This window comes from Heptranchias perlo, chromosome 14 (genome assembly GCF_035084215.1).
Source record: "Heptranchias perlo isolate sHepPer1 chromosome 14, sHepPer1.hap1, whole genome shotgun sequence".
Taxonomy (NCBI): Eukaryota; Metazoa; Chordata; class Chondrichthyes; order Hexanchiformes; family Hexanchidae; genus Heptranchias; species Heptranchias perlo.
Genome location: NC_090338.1, coordinates 8,848,718 through 8,869,356, shown reverse-complemented (window position 1 = coordinate 8,869,356; position 20,639 = coordinate 8,848,718). Strand labels below are relative to the sequence as shown.

At 43.0% G+C, this 20,639-nt stretch overlaps 1 protein-coding gene across 1 annotated transcript; it reads right to left on the bottom strand.

Moving 5' to 3' along the window:
- Positions 1–6,879: 6,879 nt before the first annotated feature.
- LOC137332638 (protocadherin-10-like) lies at positions 6,880–9,463 on the bottom strand. Its single transcript, XM_067996597.1, has one exon. It carries the CDS (start codon positions 9,331–9,333, stop codon positions 6,880–6,882), a length of 2,454 nt encoding a protein of 817 aa, XP_067852698.1. The 5' UTR covers positions 9,334–9,463.
- Between the last annotated feature and the right edge of the window lie 11,176 nt (positions 9,464–20,639).

Genomic DNA, 20,639 nt, shown 5'->3' with positions numbered 1-20,639 from the left:
GCGGTGTGCATACACAAATCTTTGAAGGTGACAGGGTAAATTGAGGAAGCTGTTACAAAAGCATACCTTATCTTTTGCTTTACAAACAGAGTACAAAAGCAAGGAAATTATGCTAAATTTTTATGAATCACTAGTTAGGGCCCAGCTGGAATATTGTTTCCGATTCTGGGCACAACGCTTTGTCAAGGCCTTGGAGTGGGTACAGAGGAGGTTTACCAGGATAAACTTACTTGAGCTCGTCCTCACAAATCTATCTGTCGCAAATGCATCTGCCCATGACAGATTGGTAGGAGTGACCACCGCGCAGTCCTTGCGGCACCAGCACCGTGCTAAATGGGATAGATTCAGAACAGATCTTGCAGCTCAAAACTGGGCAACCATCAGGCGCTGTGGGCCATCATCAGCAGCAGAATTGTATTTCAGCACAATCTATAACCTCATGGACTGGCATATTCCCCACTCTACCATTGCCAACACGTCAATGGGAATCAGGGGGGAAACTCTCCAGTGGCTGGAATCATACCTAGAACAAAGGAAGATGGTAGTGGTTCTTGGAGGCCAATCATCTCAGCCCCAGGATATTGCTGCAGGAGTTCCTCAGGGCAGTCTCCCAAGCCCAACCATCTTCAGCTGCTTCATCAATGACTTTCCCTCCATCATAAGGTCAGAAATGGGGATGTTCGCTGATGATTGCACAGTGTTCAGTTCCATTCGCAACCCTTCAAACAATGAAGCAGTCCGAGCCCGCATGCAGCAAGATCTGGGCAACATCCAGGCTTGGGCTGATAATTGGCAAGTAACATTCGCGCCAGACAAATACCAGGCAATGACCATCTCCGACAAGAGAGAGTCTAACCACCTCCCCTTGACATTCAATTGCATTACCATCGCCGAATCCCCCACCATCACATCCTGGGGGTCACCATTGACCAGAAACTTAACTGGACCAGCCATATAAATACTGTGGCTACAACAGCAGGTCAGAGTCTGGGTATTCTGCGGCGAGTGACTCACCTCCTGACACCCCAAAACCTTTCCACCATCTACAAGGCACAAGTCAGGAGTGTGATGGAATACTTTCCACTGGATGTGTGCAGCTCCAACAATACTCAAGAAGCTTGACACCATCCAAGTCAAAGTGCCCGCTTGATTGGCACCCCATCCATCACCTTAAACATTCACTCCTTTCATCACCGGCGCACAGTGGCTGCAGTGTGTACCATCCACAGGATGCACTGCAGCAACTCGCCAAGGCGTCTTCAAAAGCACCTCACAAACCCGCGACCTCTATCACCTAGAAGGACAAGAGCAGCAGGCACATGGGAACAACACCACCTGCACGTTCCCCTCCAAGTCACAAACCATCCCGACTTGGAAATATATCGCCGTTCCTTCATCGTCGCTCGGTCAAAATCCTGGAACTCCCTTCCTAACAGCACTGTGGGAGAATCATCACCACACGGACTGCAGCGGTTCAAAAACCGGCTCACCAACACCTTGTCAAGGGCAATTAGGGATGGGCAATAAATGCTGGCCTCGCCAGCGACGCTCACATCTCATGAATGAATAAAAAAAATACCAGAGAGGAAGGACTTCCATTACATAGAGAGACGAGACAAGTGGGGGTGTTCACCTTAGAGCAGAGAAGGGAGTTTTAATTGAGGTGTTCAAAATCATGAAGGGTTTTGATTGAGTAAATAAGGAGATACTGTTTCTTCCAGTGGCAGAAGGGCCAGTAACCAGAGGACACAGCTCTAAGGCCATTGGCAAAAGTACCAGAGGCAAGATGAGGAGAAATTGTTTACACAATGAGTTGTTACGATCTGGAATGGATTGCCTGAAAGAGGGTGGATTCAAATTCATTAATAATTATCAAAGCGAATTGGATAAGTACTTGAAGGGGGAAAATTGCAGGGCAATGGGGAAAGAGCGAGGGAATGGCACTAATTGGATAGTTCTTTCAAAGAGCCAGCACAGGTACGAAGAACCGAATGGCCTCCTTCTGTGTTGTATCATTATGTGATTCCATGATTCTACGTTGATTCCATATGTTTCTTTTTCATTGAGGTCAAGTTCATAGAAGTGTTGCTACAATTGTGAGTTTGTCCTCTTAAACTAATAAAGCATACACCATTTTTGATCGAAATTTGAAATAGAAGGAACAACAATAAAATGGATAGATGCAATGAAATAAAACGATTTTTTAAAACGATAATTAAATGTTCCCAGCAATGAAATGATTAATCTTATATAATCAATACATTTATTGTTATTAGGACCTAAATCTCAATTTACATGGAATAATTAATAATGGAAAGAAAAACAAAGATTTGTATTTATATAGCCCCTATCGTGAGCGCAGGACGCCCCATAGCGCTTTACAACCAATTAAGTACTAATGAAATATAGTCACCATTGTAATGTAGGAAACGCGCAGTGAATTTACGCACAGCAAGCTCCGACAAACAGCAATTAAATAAATGACCAGATAATGTTTTTTTAGGTGCTGTTAGAGGGATAAATGTTGGCAAGGACACGGAGAGGACTCCCCTGCTCTTCTTCAAAAGGTGCGGTAGGATCTGTTATGTCCACATGAAAGGGTAGATGAGGTCTCTGTTTAATGTCTCATAGTATCACATTATCATAGTCGATACAGCATAGGAGGAGGCCATTCGGACAATCGTGCCTGTGCCGGCTCTTTGAAAGAGATATCCAATTAGTTCCATTCCCCTGCTCTTTCCCCATAGCCCTATATATTTTTGCCTTCAAGTATTTATCCAATTCCCTTTTGAAAGTTACTATTGAATTTGCTTCCACCACCCTTTCAGGCAGTGCATTCTAGATCACTACAACTCGCTGCGTCAACAAATGTTTCCTCATGTCGCCGTTGGCTCTTTTGCCGATCACCTTAAATCCATGCCCTCTGGCTACCGACACTTCAGCCATCAGAAACAGCTTCTCCTTATTTACTCCATCAAAACCGTTCATGATCTTGAACACCTCGATCAAATCTCACCTTAACCTTCTTTGTTCTGAGGAGAACAGCCCAGCTTCTCTAGTCTCTCCACATAACTGTCGTCCCTCATCCATGGTTCCATTCTAGTAAATCTCTTCTGCACCCTCCCTAAGCCTTGACATCCTTCCTAATGTGTGGAACACTATACTCCATCTGATGCCTGACCAGTGTTTTATAAGGGTTTAGCATAACTTCCTTGCCTTCGTACTGTATGTTTCTATTAATAAAGCCTACTATCCCATATGCTTTTTTAGCAGCCTTCTCAACTTGTCCTGCCACCTTCAAAGATTTGTATATGTGCACCAGGTCTCTCTGTTCCTGCACCCCCTTTAAAATTGTAACATTTAGTTTATATTGCCTCTCCTCATTCTTCCTACCAAAATACATCACTTCACACTTCCATGCGTTAAATTTCATCTGCCATATGTCCTACTGAAGTCTGTCAGTATCCTTCACATTGTTAACTACATTTGCGAGTTTCGCGTCATCTGCAAACTTTGAAATTATACCCTCTATACCCAAGTCCAGGTCATTAATATACATCAAAAAAAGCAGTGGTGCTAATACTGACATCTGGGGAACACCATTATATAGGCCCCTCCAGTCTGAAAAATAACTGTACACCACTACTCTGAGCTTTCTGTGCCCCACCCAATATTGTATCCACGCTGCCACTGTCCATTTAATCCCATGGCCTTTAATGTTGATAATAAGTCTATTATGTGTTACTTTATCAAATGCCTTTTGAAAGTCCATATACACAACATTAACGGCACTACCGTCATTAATCCTCTCCGTTACTTCACCAGAGAACTCAATCAAGTTAGTCAAACACGATTTTCCTTTAACAAATCCGTGCTGACTTACATGTATTAGCCTATTCTTTTCAAAATGCCAGTTAAGTTTGTCCCGGATTACAGTTTATTATTTTTTTCCCACAGTAAGGTTCGGCTGACTGTCCTGTAATTGAGGGTTTACCCTCTCCCCTTTTTTGAACAGGGGTGTAACATTTTGAAAAGACGGCACCTCCCTCAGTGCATTACTGGCTCAGTAATGTACTGAAGTACAAGCCTAGATGATATGCACAAATCTTTAAAGTGGGGCTTGAACCCACAATCTTTTAACTCAGAGACAAGAATGCTACCACCGAGCCAAAGGTAATACCCATAGGCCCAACAAACTATGTATTTTATATAAAACAAAGACTTATCCATTACATACACACTTGAATCAAGGAATTGATTTTTAGCAGAGCAATGTAAGAGCTTCAGATACCGTAAACTCCCTCTATTGCTCAGTCGTGAATGGTGGTGGACAATTAAACAACTAATGGGAGGAGGAGGCTCTGCAAACATCCCCATCCTCAATGATGGCGGAGTCCAGCACGTGAGTGCAAAAGACAAGGCTGAAGGGTTTGCAACCATCTTCAGCCAGAAGTGCCGAATGGATGATCCATCTCGGCCTCCTCCCGATATCCCCACCATCACGGAAGCCAGTCTTCAGCCAATTCGATTCACTCCGCGTGATATCAAGAAACGGCTGAGTGCACTGGATACAGCAAAGGCTATGGGCCCCGACAACATCCCAGCTGTAGTGCTGAAGACTTGTACTCCAGAACTAGCTGCGCCTCTAGCCAAGCTGTTCCAGTACAGCTACAACAGTGGCATTTACCCGACAATGTGGAAAATTGCCCAGGTATGTCCTGTCCACAAAAAGCAGGACAAATCCAATCTGGCCAATTACCGCCCCATCAGTCTACTCTCGATCATCAGCAAAGTGATGGAAGGTGTCGTCGACAGTGCTATCAAGCAACACTTACTCACCAATAACCTGCTCACCGATGCTCAGTTTGGGTTCCGCCAGGACCACTCGGCTCCAGACCTCATTACAGCCTTGGTCCAAACATGGACAAAAGAGCTGAATTCCAGAGGTGAGGTGAGAGTGACTGCCCTTGAAATCAAGGCAGCATTTGACCGAGTGTGGCAACAAGGAGTCCGAGTAAAATTGAAGTCAATGGGAATCAGGGGGAAAACTCTCTAATAGCTGGAGTCATACCTAGCACAAAGGAAGATGGTAGTGGTTGTTGGAGGCCAATCATCTCAGCCCCAGGACATTGTTGCAGGAGTTCCTCAGGGCAGTGTCCTAGGCCCAACCATCTTCAGCTGCTTCATCAATGACCTTCCCTCCATCATAAGGTCAGAAATGGGGATGTTCGCTGATGACTGCACAGTGTTCAGTTCCATTCGCAACCCTTCAAATAATGAAGCAGTCCGAGCCCGCATGCAGCAAGACCTGGACAACATCCAGGCTTGGGCTGATAAGTGGCAAGTAACATTCACGCCAGGTAAGTGCCAGGCAATGACCATCTCCAACAAGAGAGAGTCTAACCACCTCCCCTTGACATTCAACGGCATTACCATCGCCGAATCCCCCACCATCAACATCCTGGGGGTCACCATTGACCAGAAACTTAACTGGACCAGCCATATAAATATTGTGGCTACCAGAGCAGGTCAGAGGCTGGGTATTCTGCGGCGAGTGACTCACCTCCTGACTCACCAAAGCCTTTCCACCATCTACAAGGCACAAGTCAGGAGTGTGATGGAATACTCTCCACTTGCTTGGATGAGTGAAGCTCCAACAACACTCAAGAAGCTCGACACCATCGAAGATAAAGCAGCCCGCTTGATCGGCACCCCATCCACCACCCTAAACATTCACTCCCTTCACCACCGGCGCACTGTGGCTGCAGTGTGTACCATCCACAGGATGCACTGCAGCAACTCGCCAAGGCTTCTTCGACAGCACCTCCCAAACCTGCGACCTCTACCACCTAGAAGGACAAGAGCAGCAGGCACATGGGGACAACACCACCTGCACGTTCCCCTCCAAGTCACACACCATCCCGACTTGGAAATATATCGCCGTTCCTTAGTTGTCGCTGGGTCAAAATCCTGGAACTCCCTTCCTAACAGCACTGTGGGAGAACCATCACCACACGGACTGCAGCGGTTCAAGAAGGCGGCTCACCACCACCTTCTCGAGGGCAATTAGGGATGGGCAATAAATGCTGGCCTCGCCAGCGACGCCCACATCCCGTGAACGAATAAAAAAAATGATGTGCTAATCATACATGACGACCAGAAAGGTTCTCTATCGCATCCTGCAGCGTTTGCTGAACTGTGTTACTTGAAACTCTCGCACTGGTTATCATATCCCATGTAGAACAACGAAAATCAGGCTGATTTTCAATTACACTTGTTGGAAACATATCCACATGCGTCTATGGGGCAAGAACGGGCGTGGTGCTCCAAATAATACTGTTTTCTTGATCGTCATCACGATGTGTCAAAAGTGGATTCTGAGAACGTGGGCAAAGTACCGGAGGATTAAAGGCGCCAATCATTGTACCAAAGCACGAAACATGAGAAGTACTTACTATGCAACGAGTAAGCCTATTTGCGCTGTTACGAGCAATAGAACAATTTGCACAGTTGCGCACTCCCTCAACTTAATAATCCTCTAAAAGAAATTACTAACACGCGTAAAAACTGACGAGGGAACTTATATTTTCGTCCACATTCAGCAACATAGCTAATTTAAAACGTCGTAATGTCTATCGAAGTTATAATTGATTTATTCAACCCGAATGTGTTGCATTCGACAAATGATAAACTAAAACCAAAATGTTCTACTTAGTGTTATATGCCTATACAGTTGAATGGAATTCTGACCGAGGTATTATCCCCCGCCTTTGAAAGAGTTACAATAACTAAAACGAGGTAATAATTGAACACATCAAGTAATGGCTATTTAACATCATAATGTAAGCAAAGAAAAATGTTATCCATTGATTCTTGCAATCAATATCTCACCTCATCAATGGCGTTCGTCAAATTACTTTTTGTCTCCCCAATCCATTCTGAAAATGCCGTCTCAACTTTTTTAACATAATTCCTATATTCTGGGGGGCCATATGGTTGAAAAACCATAGCCGCACCATGGGACGTTGTTTCGTCTGAAGGCACCTTGTAGCTGTGGGTTTGGCAAAGGGTTCCCGTTCCACGAACTTCAATACAATTAGAAATTAGTTTAGAGTCAGTTGCTATCTGAAAGTTAATGTGGGGATTTATGGATTCATCATTCTTGTTATTTCGTCGTAAGTAGCAACAATTTGCGAGATAGCCGCCACGGTCAGTGTTGCACATCACTGCAATAAGAACAATCACACCAATCATAAGAAGGAACGTGATTGCACCTAAAGCAATTACTATGTAAAAGGATAGATCCGGCGAACGATCTCCGGTTTTGGGCACGCTTCTAAGATCAGAATGTACTTCTGTATTACTATCCGTTATGGATAGTTCGATGGTTGCAGTGGCTGATAGAGTTGGGTGCCCATTATCTTGCACAATGATAACAAGGGTCTGCAATTTAAAATCTTGGCTTCCAAACCGGCGAATTGTTCTGATTTCCCCAGAACTCAGTCCTGCAGCGAAAAATCCTGGATTTGTGTCTTGAACGAGCCGGTATGAAAGGCGTGAATTCTGTCCTGAATCAGCATCCGTTGCGATTACCTTGGTGACCAGATGCCCTGGGTCAGCAGATCGAGGAATTGTTATCGCAGGACCTTTTTGTGAAAGCGGGGACAAGATTACGGGTGCATTGTCATTCTGATCCAGGATGATCATAATTACTGTAATGTTGGCGCTCCGTGATGGAAATCCACCATCTTCGGCCTTTACTTGGAACTGAATATTTTTGATCTGTTCATAGTCAAAAGAACGCTGTGCATAAATGGTACCGTTTTTTGAATGAATAGAAACATATGATAATGCAGGAACGCCCTTAATCTGAGTGTCCTGTATAGAATAGGAAATGTGTGAATTTTGGTTTATGTCGGAGTCCATTGCTGTTACCGAATAAATAGAAGTTCCAGGAGTGTTGTTTTCCATAACATAGCCTGTATACGAAGGTTGTGGAAACCGTGGTGGATTGTCATTAATGTCTGTAACGTGAACCACTATGCTTTTGTTTGTCGAGAGAGAAGGGGATCCAGCGTCTTTACATAAAATGTCAATGTTATATTTAGATGCGATTTCTCTGTCCAGCATACCGCTGGTAACCAAAGTGTAAGAACCTTTAAAAGAGGATTTCAGTTGAAATGGAAGGTGACTGGGAATGTGACAATTGGTTCGTCCGTTGCTCTCTGAATCTTGGTCTGTTACACTAATCAAGGCTACCATAGTTCCAGGGTGAGCATCCTCACGGATTGTACTGGATATTGACATTAAAGTCACTGCTGGAGCGTTGTCATTTAAATCGTCAATACGCACCAAAACAGCACAATGCACTGCTACTGCATAGGAACCCTTGTCCTTAGCCACTACATTAATCTCAAAAGTATTGGCTTCTTCAAAATCAATCAGTCCTTTAACTCTCAGCTCTCCTGTTTTGGGCTCCAAACTAAAGACTTCTCGCACTTTATCAGAATTGTAGTTGCTGAACGAATACCCTATATCACTATTTAACCCTTCATCCACATCAGTTGCGTTTAGTATGATCACCAGTGTACCTACTGGTGCGTTTTCCGATAAATTGACCGTGTATAACGACTGCTGAAATACAGGCGAGTTGTCATTTGCGTCCAAGACCGCAACGGTAATATGAGCAGTACCAGTTCTCTCTGGTGAACCACCGTCAATGGCCTTTAGCAATATATGATGCATAGCCTCTTCTTCTCGATCCAGTGCTTTCTCCAGAATGAGTTCAGCTAATTTACGTTCACCCCGGGAATGCACCTTCAAACCGAAGTGTTTGTTTGGACTGAGCTGGTAGGTACGTATTGAATTGACACCCACGTCAGGATCGTGAGCGTCTTCCAACGGGAAGCGCGTTCCCGGTGAAGTTGATTCAAAAACATCCAAAAAAATCTCACGATTAGGGAAACTGGGAGAATTGTCATTTACGTCCTCAATTTCGACCTCAGCACGATACAGATTCACAGGCTTTTCAGTAACTACCTCCAGTGGAATCACACAAGTGGGGTTCTCGCCGCAGAGCTGCTCCCTGTCTATTCTTTTGTTCACAAATAAAATTCCGTTGTTCGGGTTTACTTCGAAGTACTGTACACGTGAAGTAAAGACGATTCTTACTCTACGAGCTGAAAGTTCTTTAAATTCCAAACCCAAATCGTTAGCAATATTCCCAACGAAAGCACCGTTCTCCAGCTCTTCCGGAATCGAATACCGGACCTGCCCAGAAACCAGATGGCAGATACAAAACAGAAAAATGGACGACAAATCTGTTTTTCTCATCGTGCGGCGTCTGGTCTGAATTTATCATTCATGCATATTTGTTACCCTCGATAAGTACCCAGACATTTGTATCCACAAAGTGAAAATACCTTTTAGCACCGTGTTCCTTTAGCCGTAATGATGTGATGGCTCCGAGACGTGAATACAAGAATAAAATGTGCGCGTCATCTTCCCTTTGTTGGGGGATAGGGAGTGGATCTCCAGCTTCGTTTCACTCCCTTATTGGTAGACAGCGACACAAAGTGTCTCGGCCCAAAATTACAATGAGACCTACTTAAAGCAACATGTTATCGAAAGGAACATGCCGTCGAAGAACATTATTACGTTTAATACATGGTTACTCAATGCTAAGACATTGTTGTAGTGAATCTGAAAAATTACCTACATTATAACATAGCTTAAAACCAGTTGTGTATTAAAAATTGTTTGAATTGCCACCTGTCCAGCATTTTCCATAAGTTAAGAAGATAACGTTCCAGCCATTTATTTATCTAAGGACTTACACTAAAGTTGATTAAAAAAAAAACATGCTTTCCATTGGAATATATGCGGTTCCACTGTTCTACTGGTTCGGAATTCTTGAAGAAATGAGTAAAATAAAAACTTTTCTTCATTTGCTGATTACATAAATGTATTTTCGAACTGACGGTTCAATTGAATTTATTCTGTCAGGACAGCGAATTAATTTTGGATAGTTATAGCATTCAAGTTTTTCTGGTGTAATAAACACAAAGTTGCCCCGCCATCCCTCGAGTTTACACAAAGTTAGTACGAGAAGTTCAGAATTCAAAATGCCAGCTTATTATTTTGTATATTTAATTTTCAGTACAGCCTACCAGTAAATGTAAGGATAAATAAATTAATGCCAGTCTTACACATTAAGTAGTACTTAGGGTTGTTCTAATTCACACTTACGAATGCCTAGATATGAGTCAGGCATTTTGCAAGATAAAATTGAACAGTGCAATCAAACCAGACTAATGACGATGGGCATTTTCGATTTCCTGAAACAATTGCAGTTTCACTGGGTAAACATTCATAAACTGGTTCATAATAAGTTTAAACGAACAGGGGGTATCAAAAATGGGTGGAGTTTAGTTAGGACGGCTGGAACAACTGGAAGAATTAGAATGCAAGGGACTGAACCATGCAAAATAAACGTCTTGCAAATACTATGGCATCAAACGTTTATTGACAAACTTGGCTCATGGTGAAATAAAAGAGTAAAATTGTTTCAGCCAAAAGACACTGATGCGGCAAAGTAGTTAAAAGGTCAAATAGCCGCTCTTTCTCCCAATAATTAAATTATATTTTCCAAGTAAGATATGATACAGAGACTTTTGGGACGAAGTGGATGGGAATGAATCACCGCGAATGAAAGTAACTGCCACATATTTATCACAGATATCCTTGCGTTCAATTTCCATCTAATAGATTAGCCGCTAAGCATGAATATATTTCTAGCTATTCAGGGACAATAATCAAAAAGACACACCTGAAAATCGATCTTGGGCGCATATGAATCGATATATGGAAGACTAATGCCATTACTGCTTCTGTGTTACTGTACAGAGACCAAGCCCGATTGGATTCGAAGTTTTGCCTTTCATTTTACGCATTGACCGGAATGATAATAGGCACGTAGTGTAACTTACTAATATAAACATAATATTCCCTTATTATGTCTGAAGTCTTCCACTTCAATGTGTGTCTACTCTCGGAAGAACTAAGAATTTTGAAATGCTTGGCAGATGAGTGTGAAATGACGTGAAATTATGATATAAAAAATACAACATGAAGCATGTTGCAAAAACATGGACCTTGCTTTTGTTGTAAAATATCCAAAATACACTTTGAGTTGTTAATTAATTTTATTGAGATAGTCAGCAAAATCATTTTACAATGCTGACAAAACATTTTATCTGGAAGATCGATTAGGATGAAGAGCCATTTTCCCGTAACATATACTTTTCATCCATCCATTTGGAGTAGCAGCACGAGGACAGACATATGCTTGCCAAGCAAATATAATAACTAGAAAAGGTAGCCAAACTGATAAAAAACAATGATTAAATGTACGTATAAATTGCTAAAATATTCGCAATTTGCATAGAGCAGGTCGGAGGCTGGGTATTCTGCAGCGAGTGACTCACCTCCTGACTCCCCAAAGCTTTTCCACCATCTATAAGGCACAAGTCAGGAATGTGATGGAATACTCTCCACTTGCCTGGATGAGTGCAGCTCCAACAACACTGAAGAAGCTCGACACCATCCAGGACAAAGCAGCCGCTTGATTGGCACCCCATCCACCACCCTAAACATTTACTCCCTTCACCACCAACCAATAGTGGCTGCAGTGTGTACCATCCACAGGATGCACTGCAGCAACTCGCCAAGGCTTCTTCGACAACACCTCCCAAATCTGCGACCTCTACCACCTAGAAGGACAAGAGTAGCAGGTACATGGGAACAACACCACCTGCACGTTACCATCCAAGTCACACACCATCCCGACTTGGAAATATATCGCCGTTCCTTCGTTGTCGCTGGGTCAAAATCCTGGAACTCCCTTCCTACAGCACAATGGGAGAACCTTCGCCACACGGACTGCAGCGGTTCAAGAAGGTGGCTCACCACCACTTTCTCAAGGGCAATTAGGGATGGGCAATAAATGCCGGCCTCACTAGCGACGCCCACATCCCATGAACGAATAAAAGAAAAGAGGTTGCGTTTGCTACAAAACGTTTTGCAAAATGACCCACAAATAATAGGTTGATGGCAATATTGGATGACTATTATCTACTTGGATTACAAACATTTTGTTTATCGGTTCTCATTTCTCCAGAACTGAAACACTAAACTAAGAATTTGCAAACCAGTGGCTGAAATGACCTAGTTTTGGAAATGTGCATTCTGACAAAATCTGCATCAATTGCTAGTATTCTCCATAAGGGTCAAGAGAGCAATTGTGATAGGGGATTCTATAGTTAGGGGAACAGACAGGCGCTTTTGCGGCCACAAACGTGATTCCAGGGTAAATGTTGCCTCTCTGGTGCCAGGGTCATGGATGTCACTGAGCAGCTGCAGGACATTCTGAAGGAGAAGGGTGAAGAGTACATATCGGTACCTACGACATAGGTAAAAAGAGGGATGAGGTCTTGCAAGCAGATTATAACGAGTTAGGAAATAAGTTAAAAAGCAGGACCTCAAGGGTAGTAATTTCAGGATTACTCCCAGTGCCTCGTTCTAGTGAGTATAGGAATAGGAGAATAGACCAGATGAATGCGTGGCTGGAGGGTTGGTGCAGGAGGGCGGGATTTAGATTCCTGAGGAATTGGTACTGATTTTGGGAAAGGTGGGACCTGTACAAGCCAGACGGGTTGAACCTCGATAGATCCGGGTCTAATATCCTCGCAGGGGGGGGGGGTTGCTATTGCTGTTGGGGAGGGTTTAAACTAGAGTGGCAAGGGGATGGGAACCTGACAGGGAGTCAGAAGAGGGTCAAGTTGAAAGCAGCAAGAGGGGAGGACCCACGGGAAATTTACAATACAAATAGTACAAATAGTTGTTCAAGAAAAAGTGAAAGGGAAAAGCGTAGAGCAGCAGAAAGATAGTGCACTTTTGGCACTACAGATAAACTGAAAACTAGAAGGTGTAAAGCGATTAACCCAGCATCAAAGCTAAAGCACAGGCTACCGTGAGTGGCTCAACTAAGAGTTCTATGTTCAAACGCACAGAGTATAAGCAATAAATTAAATGAACAACAGGCACAAATTCAAATTGGAGGGTATGACATGATAGCTATTACTGAGACATGGCTGCAGGATGGTCAGGATTGGGAACTAAACATATCAGTTTATAAGGTCTACAGGAGAGATAGGGAAAATGGAAGAGGGGGAGGAGTAGCATTAGTGAATAGAGATGAAATCACTTCAGAGATAAAGGAGGATAGAACGAGAGGTATTCAGCCAACAGAGACCGTATGGGTTGAATTGAGAAATAGAAAAGGATCTAAGACTTTAGTGGGAGTTGTGTATCGGTCCCTTGGCAGCAGCACTGAAGTGCTAGATTGTATAAATGCGGAGATTAGACAAGCGTGTAACAAAGGCATAGTGATCTTAATGGGGGACTTTAACCTTCACATAGATTGGGAAAAGCAGACTAGCAACTGTCAGAAAGCTAGTGAATTTCTTGAGTGTGTCCGGGATAGTTTTCTACAGCAGTATGTCCTAGAGGCAACAAGTGGGCAAGCCATACTAGAGTTAGTAATGAGTAATGAACCAGATTTAGTTAACAGCTTAACTATGCGTGAACATCTATCCAATAGCGATCAAAAGATGATCGAGTTCAAGGTAGTGTTTGAAAGGGAAAAAAGTGAAACAGCTGCTAAGATACTAGACTTGGGTAAGGCCGACTTCAATGGGATCAGACAGAGACTGTCCAGAATAAAGTGGGCAAACCTGTTAATGGGTAAAACGACTGATGATCAGTGGGAAATGTTTAAAGAAACATTTAATGTGATATAGAACCGGTTTATACCCCTGAGGGGCAAGAACTCTACTTGCCAAAAGAACAGCCATGGACAACTAAAGAAGTAAGGGATAGTATAAGACGTAAGGAAAGGGCATACAAAAAGGCAACACATGGCACAGATCCAGGTGAATGGGAAATATTCAAAGATCAACAAAGGGTCACAAAACAGATAGTAAGAGCTACCTTAGGATGTCATCGGCTCCTTCAATATTGGATTCGTTGTGAATTTAGCTGAACTCTGTATATTGTCAGCAAAGACTCCTGATCTTCTACCGGAGAAAAGTTTGTTGAATAAGCAGTTGAAGATGTTTGGGCCGAGGATGTTGTCCTTAGAAATCCCTGAAGTAATATCCCAGGACAGTGTTGATTATTCTCCAACAACCACAACAACCTTCCTTTGTGTCATGTATTATTCTATTTTGGAAACTGAAGGGTTTTCGCTTTCATCCCCAGTGACCTCAATTTTGCTAAGATTCCTTGCATACCCTACTGAATGTAGCCTTTAGGTCAAGAGCTGGAAACCTCAACTTTCATGTGAAATTGAGCTTCCGTGCCCTTTCCTGGATCAAGGTTGAGACAGTTTAGTGTGCATCTGGCAGAACCCACATGGAGTCTCAGAGTAGCTTATTGGTAAGGCAATGTTGCTTGATGATACTATTGATTGCTCATTTCATCACATTACTGATGATTGGAATAAGATTGAGGGCAGAAATTGTCTAGGTTAGATTTATCCTGCGTTTTGTGCATAGCACATACATGAACAATTCAGTTCATAAACATTTAGATGCACTGGATGGCTTGGTTAGGGTAGGATGGTTAGTACTTTGCATTTAGCCATTTTGCAACGTAGTGAACCAAGTGGCTGAAACTGGCATCTGTGATAGTGGGCATCAAAAAGGAGGTCAAGTGGAATTGTCCACTTGGAATTTTTGACTGAAGAAGCACTCAAATACTTCTACCTAGTCTCTTGCACTCACCTGGTAGGCTCCACATTCGTTGAAGGTGTGGCTGTTCATGTTGCTTCCTTTGTCTTTCAGTTGCCTAATTTCCCTTCACCATTGTAGCCTGGATACTGAAAACCTACAGAGATTTGCTTTGACCTGTTGTTTGTAGAACCATCCAGCTATATCTGTAATCTACATATTGTGGTGTTTGGATTGTGGCAATAAATGTATTGTTAGTCACTCATTCTAAGATAAAACTGGTGTGCTCCTGACACACCCTTCTAAGTCGAACCAGGTTCATGTTAGGCCAAGAAATTGGAGATTGTGGTAGTATACAATTCCAGTGCATATGATAGCCCACAGTTTCTCGTGAATGCTTTCCTCAATTGTATTCAATATGGAGGTGTACTGATTCGTCAGTTAAAGGAGAGGGGTTGGAGGTAGCCAGAAGGTGATTTCTTGAGGCGTTCATGACTTGAAGACATAGGTAAGGATTCCCACTTTACGCCCACCCGAATGATATAATCTCTGATGGGTCTATTTTGCCTGAAGGGAAGGGCATACCTAAGTACAATGACGAATCAGTCTCTAATATTAGCAGCCAGATATGTTTCTGTCAATACAACTATGTCAGGCTGTTGCTTGACTAGTCTGTGGGCAGCTCTACCAAAATGGACACCAGGCCCCCTTTGTTAGTGAGGAGGACTTTGCAAGGTCGAATTTTTTGAGGTCGACTGACTGCCTTTGCCTCAGGCAGTTCTGATCAAACGTTTCCCTTGATACTTCTGTGTTGGTTGAATATACACTGCAGTTGCTAACTAGACCAATTCAAAGGAGATTAACAGATAACTGGAGTTACTTGCAGGCCAGCCAGGGAAAGGACAGCAGGTTCGCTTAACTGAATTTACCAATTGGATTTTTGGCTCAATCAAGCAGCGTTGATGACAATTCTTTGCCACCTGATCTTATCCAAAATAAAGTTTCAGAACTTGCCATCGTGAGAGTTGACTAACGACGTCTAGGCTGCTAGTCCAGTATTATAACCAATAAAACAACCTATGTTCAGAGAAAATGGGGGTGAAATTCAACTTCTGCGGGAACACAAAATGGATGGAAGCAGATGGGCCACCCTGCCTGATTTTCCTTTCCATTTCCTTCATTCATCCACGACCATACGTTTTGCATTCCTGCCATATGGGGCAGACTTAAACTTTTGGACGGCCAGCCCGCAGAATGCATCAGCAGCCCACACATTCCACCAGCGAAGAGGCTGGAGTCAATTTGAAGCCCAGGCTTCATTTCAATTAAACCAGCAAGCCATGGGAGCCAAACACGCGTCACAATTAAGCTCTCTGGATTTGAACCTATTTTAACACCGCCTGTTACCTCTGATGCTGCAGCACTGCCATTTTTGCAGTGCCCTATTGCTTGGCGGCTGAAACGCATGCGTCTTTCAAGTGGTTAAGACCTTTTAAAATGCAAATTGGGGATCTATGATGTACATGGGACCAGATTGCCATTTCAGAACAGCACTGATGGAAACGTGTGCTTGAAAACAATGCCAGTTTTTACTGTTGGTACCACCGAAAGGCCATATCCAGTTACGCTTTAAATTACGTTTGAAGGGCCAGGAGCGTTAGAAGTCTACCTTGCTGCAGGCCAGGAGGCGGTCTAGCAAACCAATATTGCAATCCCCAATTAACTATCCGTTTCGTTTTGTCACTAGATGGAGATTTCTCTCCTTGGTTATTCAACTAATATGCACTTGCAGGCAATGATTCCTTCATTTGAATGCATAGTTTGTTGGCTGCTGCCGTGCCGCATTTTACACTCTTGCCAGCCGACCGTTCCTGCTCTGTTTCAAAGTCAAGAGTAAGAATCAGCATAGCTCCTTTGCGAAAACACTGCTCTCCCCTCGCATGGCTCACACCATTGTCTGCAGAGAAGTACAAATTCGCATTCTTATCCACTCTTGCCAGCCGACCGTTCCTGCTCTGTTTCAAAGTCAAGAGTAAGAATCAGCATAGCTCCTTTGCGAAAACACTGCTCTCCCCTCGCATGGCTCACACCATTGTCTGCAGAGAAGTACAAATTCGCATTCTTATCCACAAATGAAAAAAAAACGAACTTATAATATTTGCCAGGACGTTTCACAGTAAACAACCCCTGGACTCTTTTTTTTAAGATGACTTATTCTAATACTTTGCTTAAGTGCCACTTATGCTCCAGGGCTCTTCAGTGTTGATGGCATGATCAAAATTACTCCTTAAGAGGAGGGTGGCCATTCTCCGGGCTTCAGAGTTCTCAGATGCACTCAATGCATGTTGTGCCTTTGTCTCATCTACCCCTCCCTCTTGTGAAAGATTCTCGGGAACTAAACATCTAGTTGTCCCGTGTGCTTGAATGTGGGAAAGAAGCCACATTAATGCAATCTACAACTGTTTCTTCCGAATTCACAATAGGGTACTAGTTTAAGGGCACCTGAGATCAATTTTCACTTCTATTGCCAAGCATTAAAGGGGAGGCAATAGCCTCAAAATGGGGTCGGTAGTCATACTGCCCCGCTAACAGTGAGGAGGAGGCTGGTGACATTTTGAAAAGTGTCTACAGCTCGCCCGCCGGTCTCAGGCAGTAGGTCCTTTTTAAAATGCAAATCGGGGTCCCATTTGCCATTTTTGTTCAGAATTAGTTGGACCATGCGCTGTGCACACTGCAAACAGTTCCATGTACAATGGCAAGTAGGAGGCCCAACCCAGTTAAATTTGGAATTAAACTTCTTGGGCTTTGAGAAGCAGGAGAGCTCTTCCGGTGTCCAAAATATAATCTGGGTCACTGCCACCCGGGAACCCCACCCTCCGCGATTGAAACCCAACCACACTCCCGCGCTTACCTTCCTGTCGGCGAGGGTGGCCTGATACTGATGCGCCTCAAAATCGAGCCGCCTCTTCACTGTGGGTACCGACAATTGGCCGGAATGCTCCTTAGGTTGGTCGCCCAAAAGTCAAAATCGACCCCTCCTTCCTCAAGTTAATGAATGCTGAGTGAGGCAGGCATCAGGCCTGCCCAGCTCAAGATACGTAAAAGGCCCCATGGGCAGCCAACTCAGACTGTGGTGCCAGGGGGAGCTGAAATGTCCACGATTCCACAGACGTCGCGATAAACCCACTTAACAAAAGAAAAATCGGGATAAGGATAGATCCACTAAGGGATACACATGACATATTCACAGGCAATGACAGCAATATTAAATAATTAATTTGGTTGAGTATTTACCAGGGAGAAAAATATGGTGGGCATGACGTTAGAAGAAGAGATCATAAACATGTAAAGACATTTAAGATAGAAAGGGGGCAAATAATTGCTAAACTAATCAAAGTTGAGAGGGAAAAAAACAGGTCAGGATGGATTGCATCTGTGCATTCTAAAATAAGTTAGGGAACAGCTACCAGAGGAATTATTGCATATATTTTAAAAAAAGATCAGAAAAGGGAATACTACCAGAGGACTGGTGGACAGCAAACTTGATTCCTCTATTTAAAAAGGGAGATAGAAAAAGTCCAATTAGCTTAACGTCAGTGGTAGGAAAGATAATGGAATGCAGAATCAAAGAAGTAATAGACAAACATCTAGAACCGAAAATATATTAACGAATAGTCAACACGGATTTCAGAAGGGAAGGCCATGCTTGACCAACCTCATTGAATTCTTTGAAGAATTAACAGAACGTGTAGACAAGGGCAATGTAGTAGATGTAATATATTTGGATTTTCAAAACGCTTTTGATAAAGTACCACATAGTAGACCCATGACTAAGTTCAGAGCATGTGGAGTCAGGGAATAAGTAGCAGAATGAATGACTACAAAACATAGAATAGAGAGTAGGGGTTAAAGGTATTTACTAATACTGACATAGAAACATAGAAACATAGAAAATAGGAGCAGAGTAGGCCATTTGGCCCTTCGAGCCTGCTCCACCTCTCAATATGATCATAGCTGATCATCTATCACAATACCATATTTTCGCTCTCTCCCAGACCCCTTGATGCCTTTTATGTCTAGAAATCTATCCAGCCCCTTCTTAAATATATCCAGTGACTAGGCCTCCACAGCCTTCTGTGGTAGAGAATTCCACAGGTTCACCATCCTCTGAGTGAAGGAAATTCTCCTCATCTCAGTCCTAAATGTCCTACCCGTATCCTGAGACTGTGACCCCTCGTTCTGGACACCCAGCCAGGGGAAACATTCTCCCTGCATCCAGTCTGTCTAGCCGTGTCAGAATTTTATATGTTTCAATGAGATCCCCTCTCATTCTTCTAAACTCGAGTGAATGCAGGCCGAGTCGACACAATCTCTACTCATACGACAGTCCTGCCATCCCAGGAATCAGTCTGGTGAACTTTTGCTGCACTTACACCATGGCAAATATATCCTTTCTTCGGTGAGGAGACCTAAACTGCACACAATACTCTAGGTGTGGTCTCACCAAGGCCCTGTATAACTGAAGTAAGACAACCTTGCTCCTGTACTCAAATCCACTTTCAATGAAGGCCAACATACCATTTTCCTTCCCCACTGCTTGCTGCACCTACATATATGCTCTCAGTGACTGGTGTACAAGGACACCTAGGTCCATCTGTACATCAACATTTCCCAATCGATCACCATTTAAATAATATTCTGTCTTTCTGTTTTTCCTTCCAAAGTGGATAAATTCACATATATCCACATTATACTGCACCTGCCATGTATTTTCCCACTCACTCAACTTGTCTAAATCGTCTTGAAGCCTCTTTGCATTTTCTTCACAACTCACGATCCCACCTTTTTTTTTGTCATCAGCAAACTTGGAAATATTGCATTTGGTTCCCTCAGCCAAATCATTGATATATATTGTGAATAGCTGGGGCCCAAGCACTGATCCCTGCGATACCCCACTCCTCACTGCCTGCCACCCTGAAAAAGACCTATTTATTCATACTCTCCGTTTCCTGTCTGTTAACAATTTTAAATCCATGCCAGTATATTACACCAAATCCCATGTGCTTTAATTTTGCAAACTAACCTCTTATGTGAGACTTTATCAAAGACCTTCTGAAAATCCAAATACACCACATCCACTGGATCTCCCTTATCTATTCTACCAGTTACATACTCAAAAAACTCCTGTAGCTTTCTCAAACATGATTTCCCTTTCATAAATCCACGTTGACTTTGTCTAATCCCGTTGATATTTTCTAAAGTGTCCTGGTATTGCATCCATTATAATAGAGTCTAGCATTTTCCCTACTACTGATGTTAGGCTAACCGGTCTGTAGTTCCCTGTTTTCTCTCTCCCTCCTTTTTTAAATAGTGGGGTTACATTTGCCACCCTCCAATCTGCAGGAATTGTTCCATAATCTATATAATTTTGGAAGATGACAACTAATGCATCCAATATTTCCATCGCTACCTCTTTTAGTACTCTGTGATGCAGATTATCAGGTCCTTTGAATTTATCAGCTTTCAGTCCCATTAATTTCTCCAGCACTCTTTTCTTACCAATACTAATTTTCTTTATTTCCTCCTTCTCACGAGCCCCTTGGTTCCCTAGCATTTCTGGGAAGTTATTTGTGTCCTCTTCTGTGAAGACAGAACTAAAGTATTTGTTTGATTGCTCTGCCATTTCCTTGTTCCCCATTATAAATACTCCCGTTTCTGACTGTAAGGGACCTATATTTGTCTTAACTAATCTTTTTTCTTTTTACTTACTTGTAGAAGCTTTTACAGTCCACTTTTATGTTCATTGCTAGTTTACTCTCATACTCTATCCCCCCCGCCCCCTTAATCAAT

Coding starts and splice junctions, on each gene's coding strand:
- LOC137332638 (XM_067996597.1), bottom strand. CDS start 9,333: ATGAGAAAAACAGATTTGTCGTCCATTTTTCTGTTTTGTATCTGCCAT.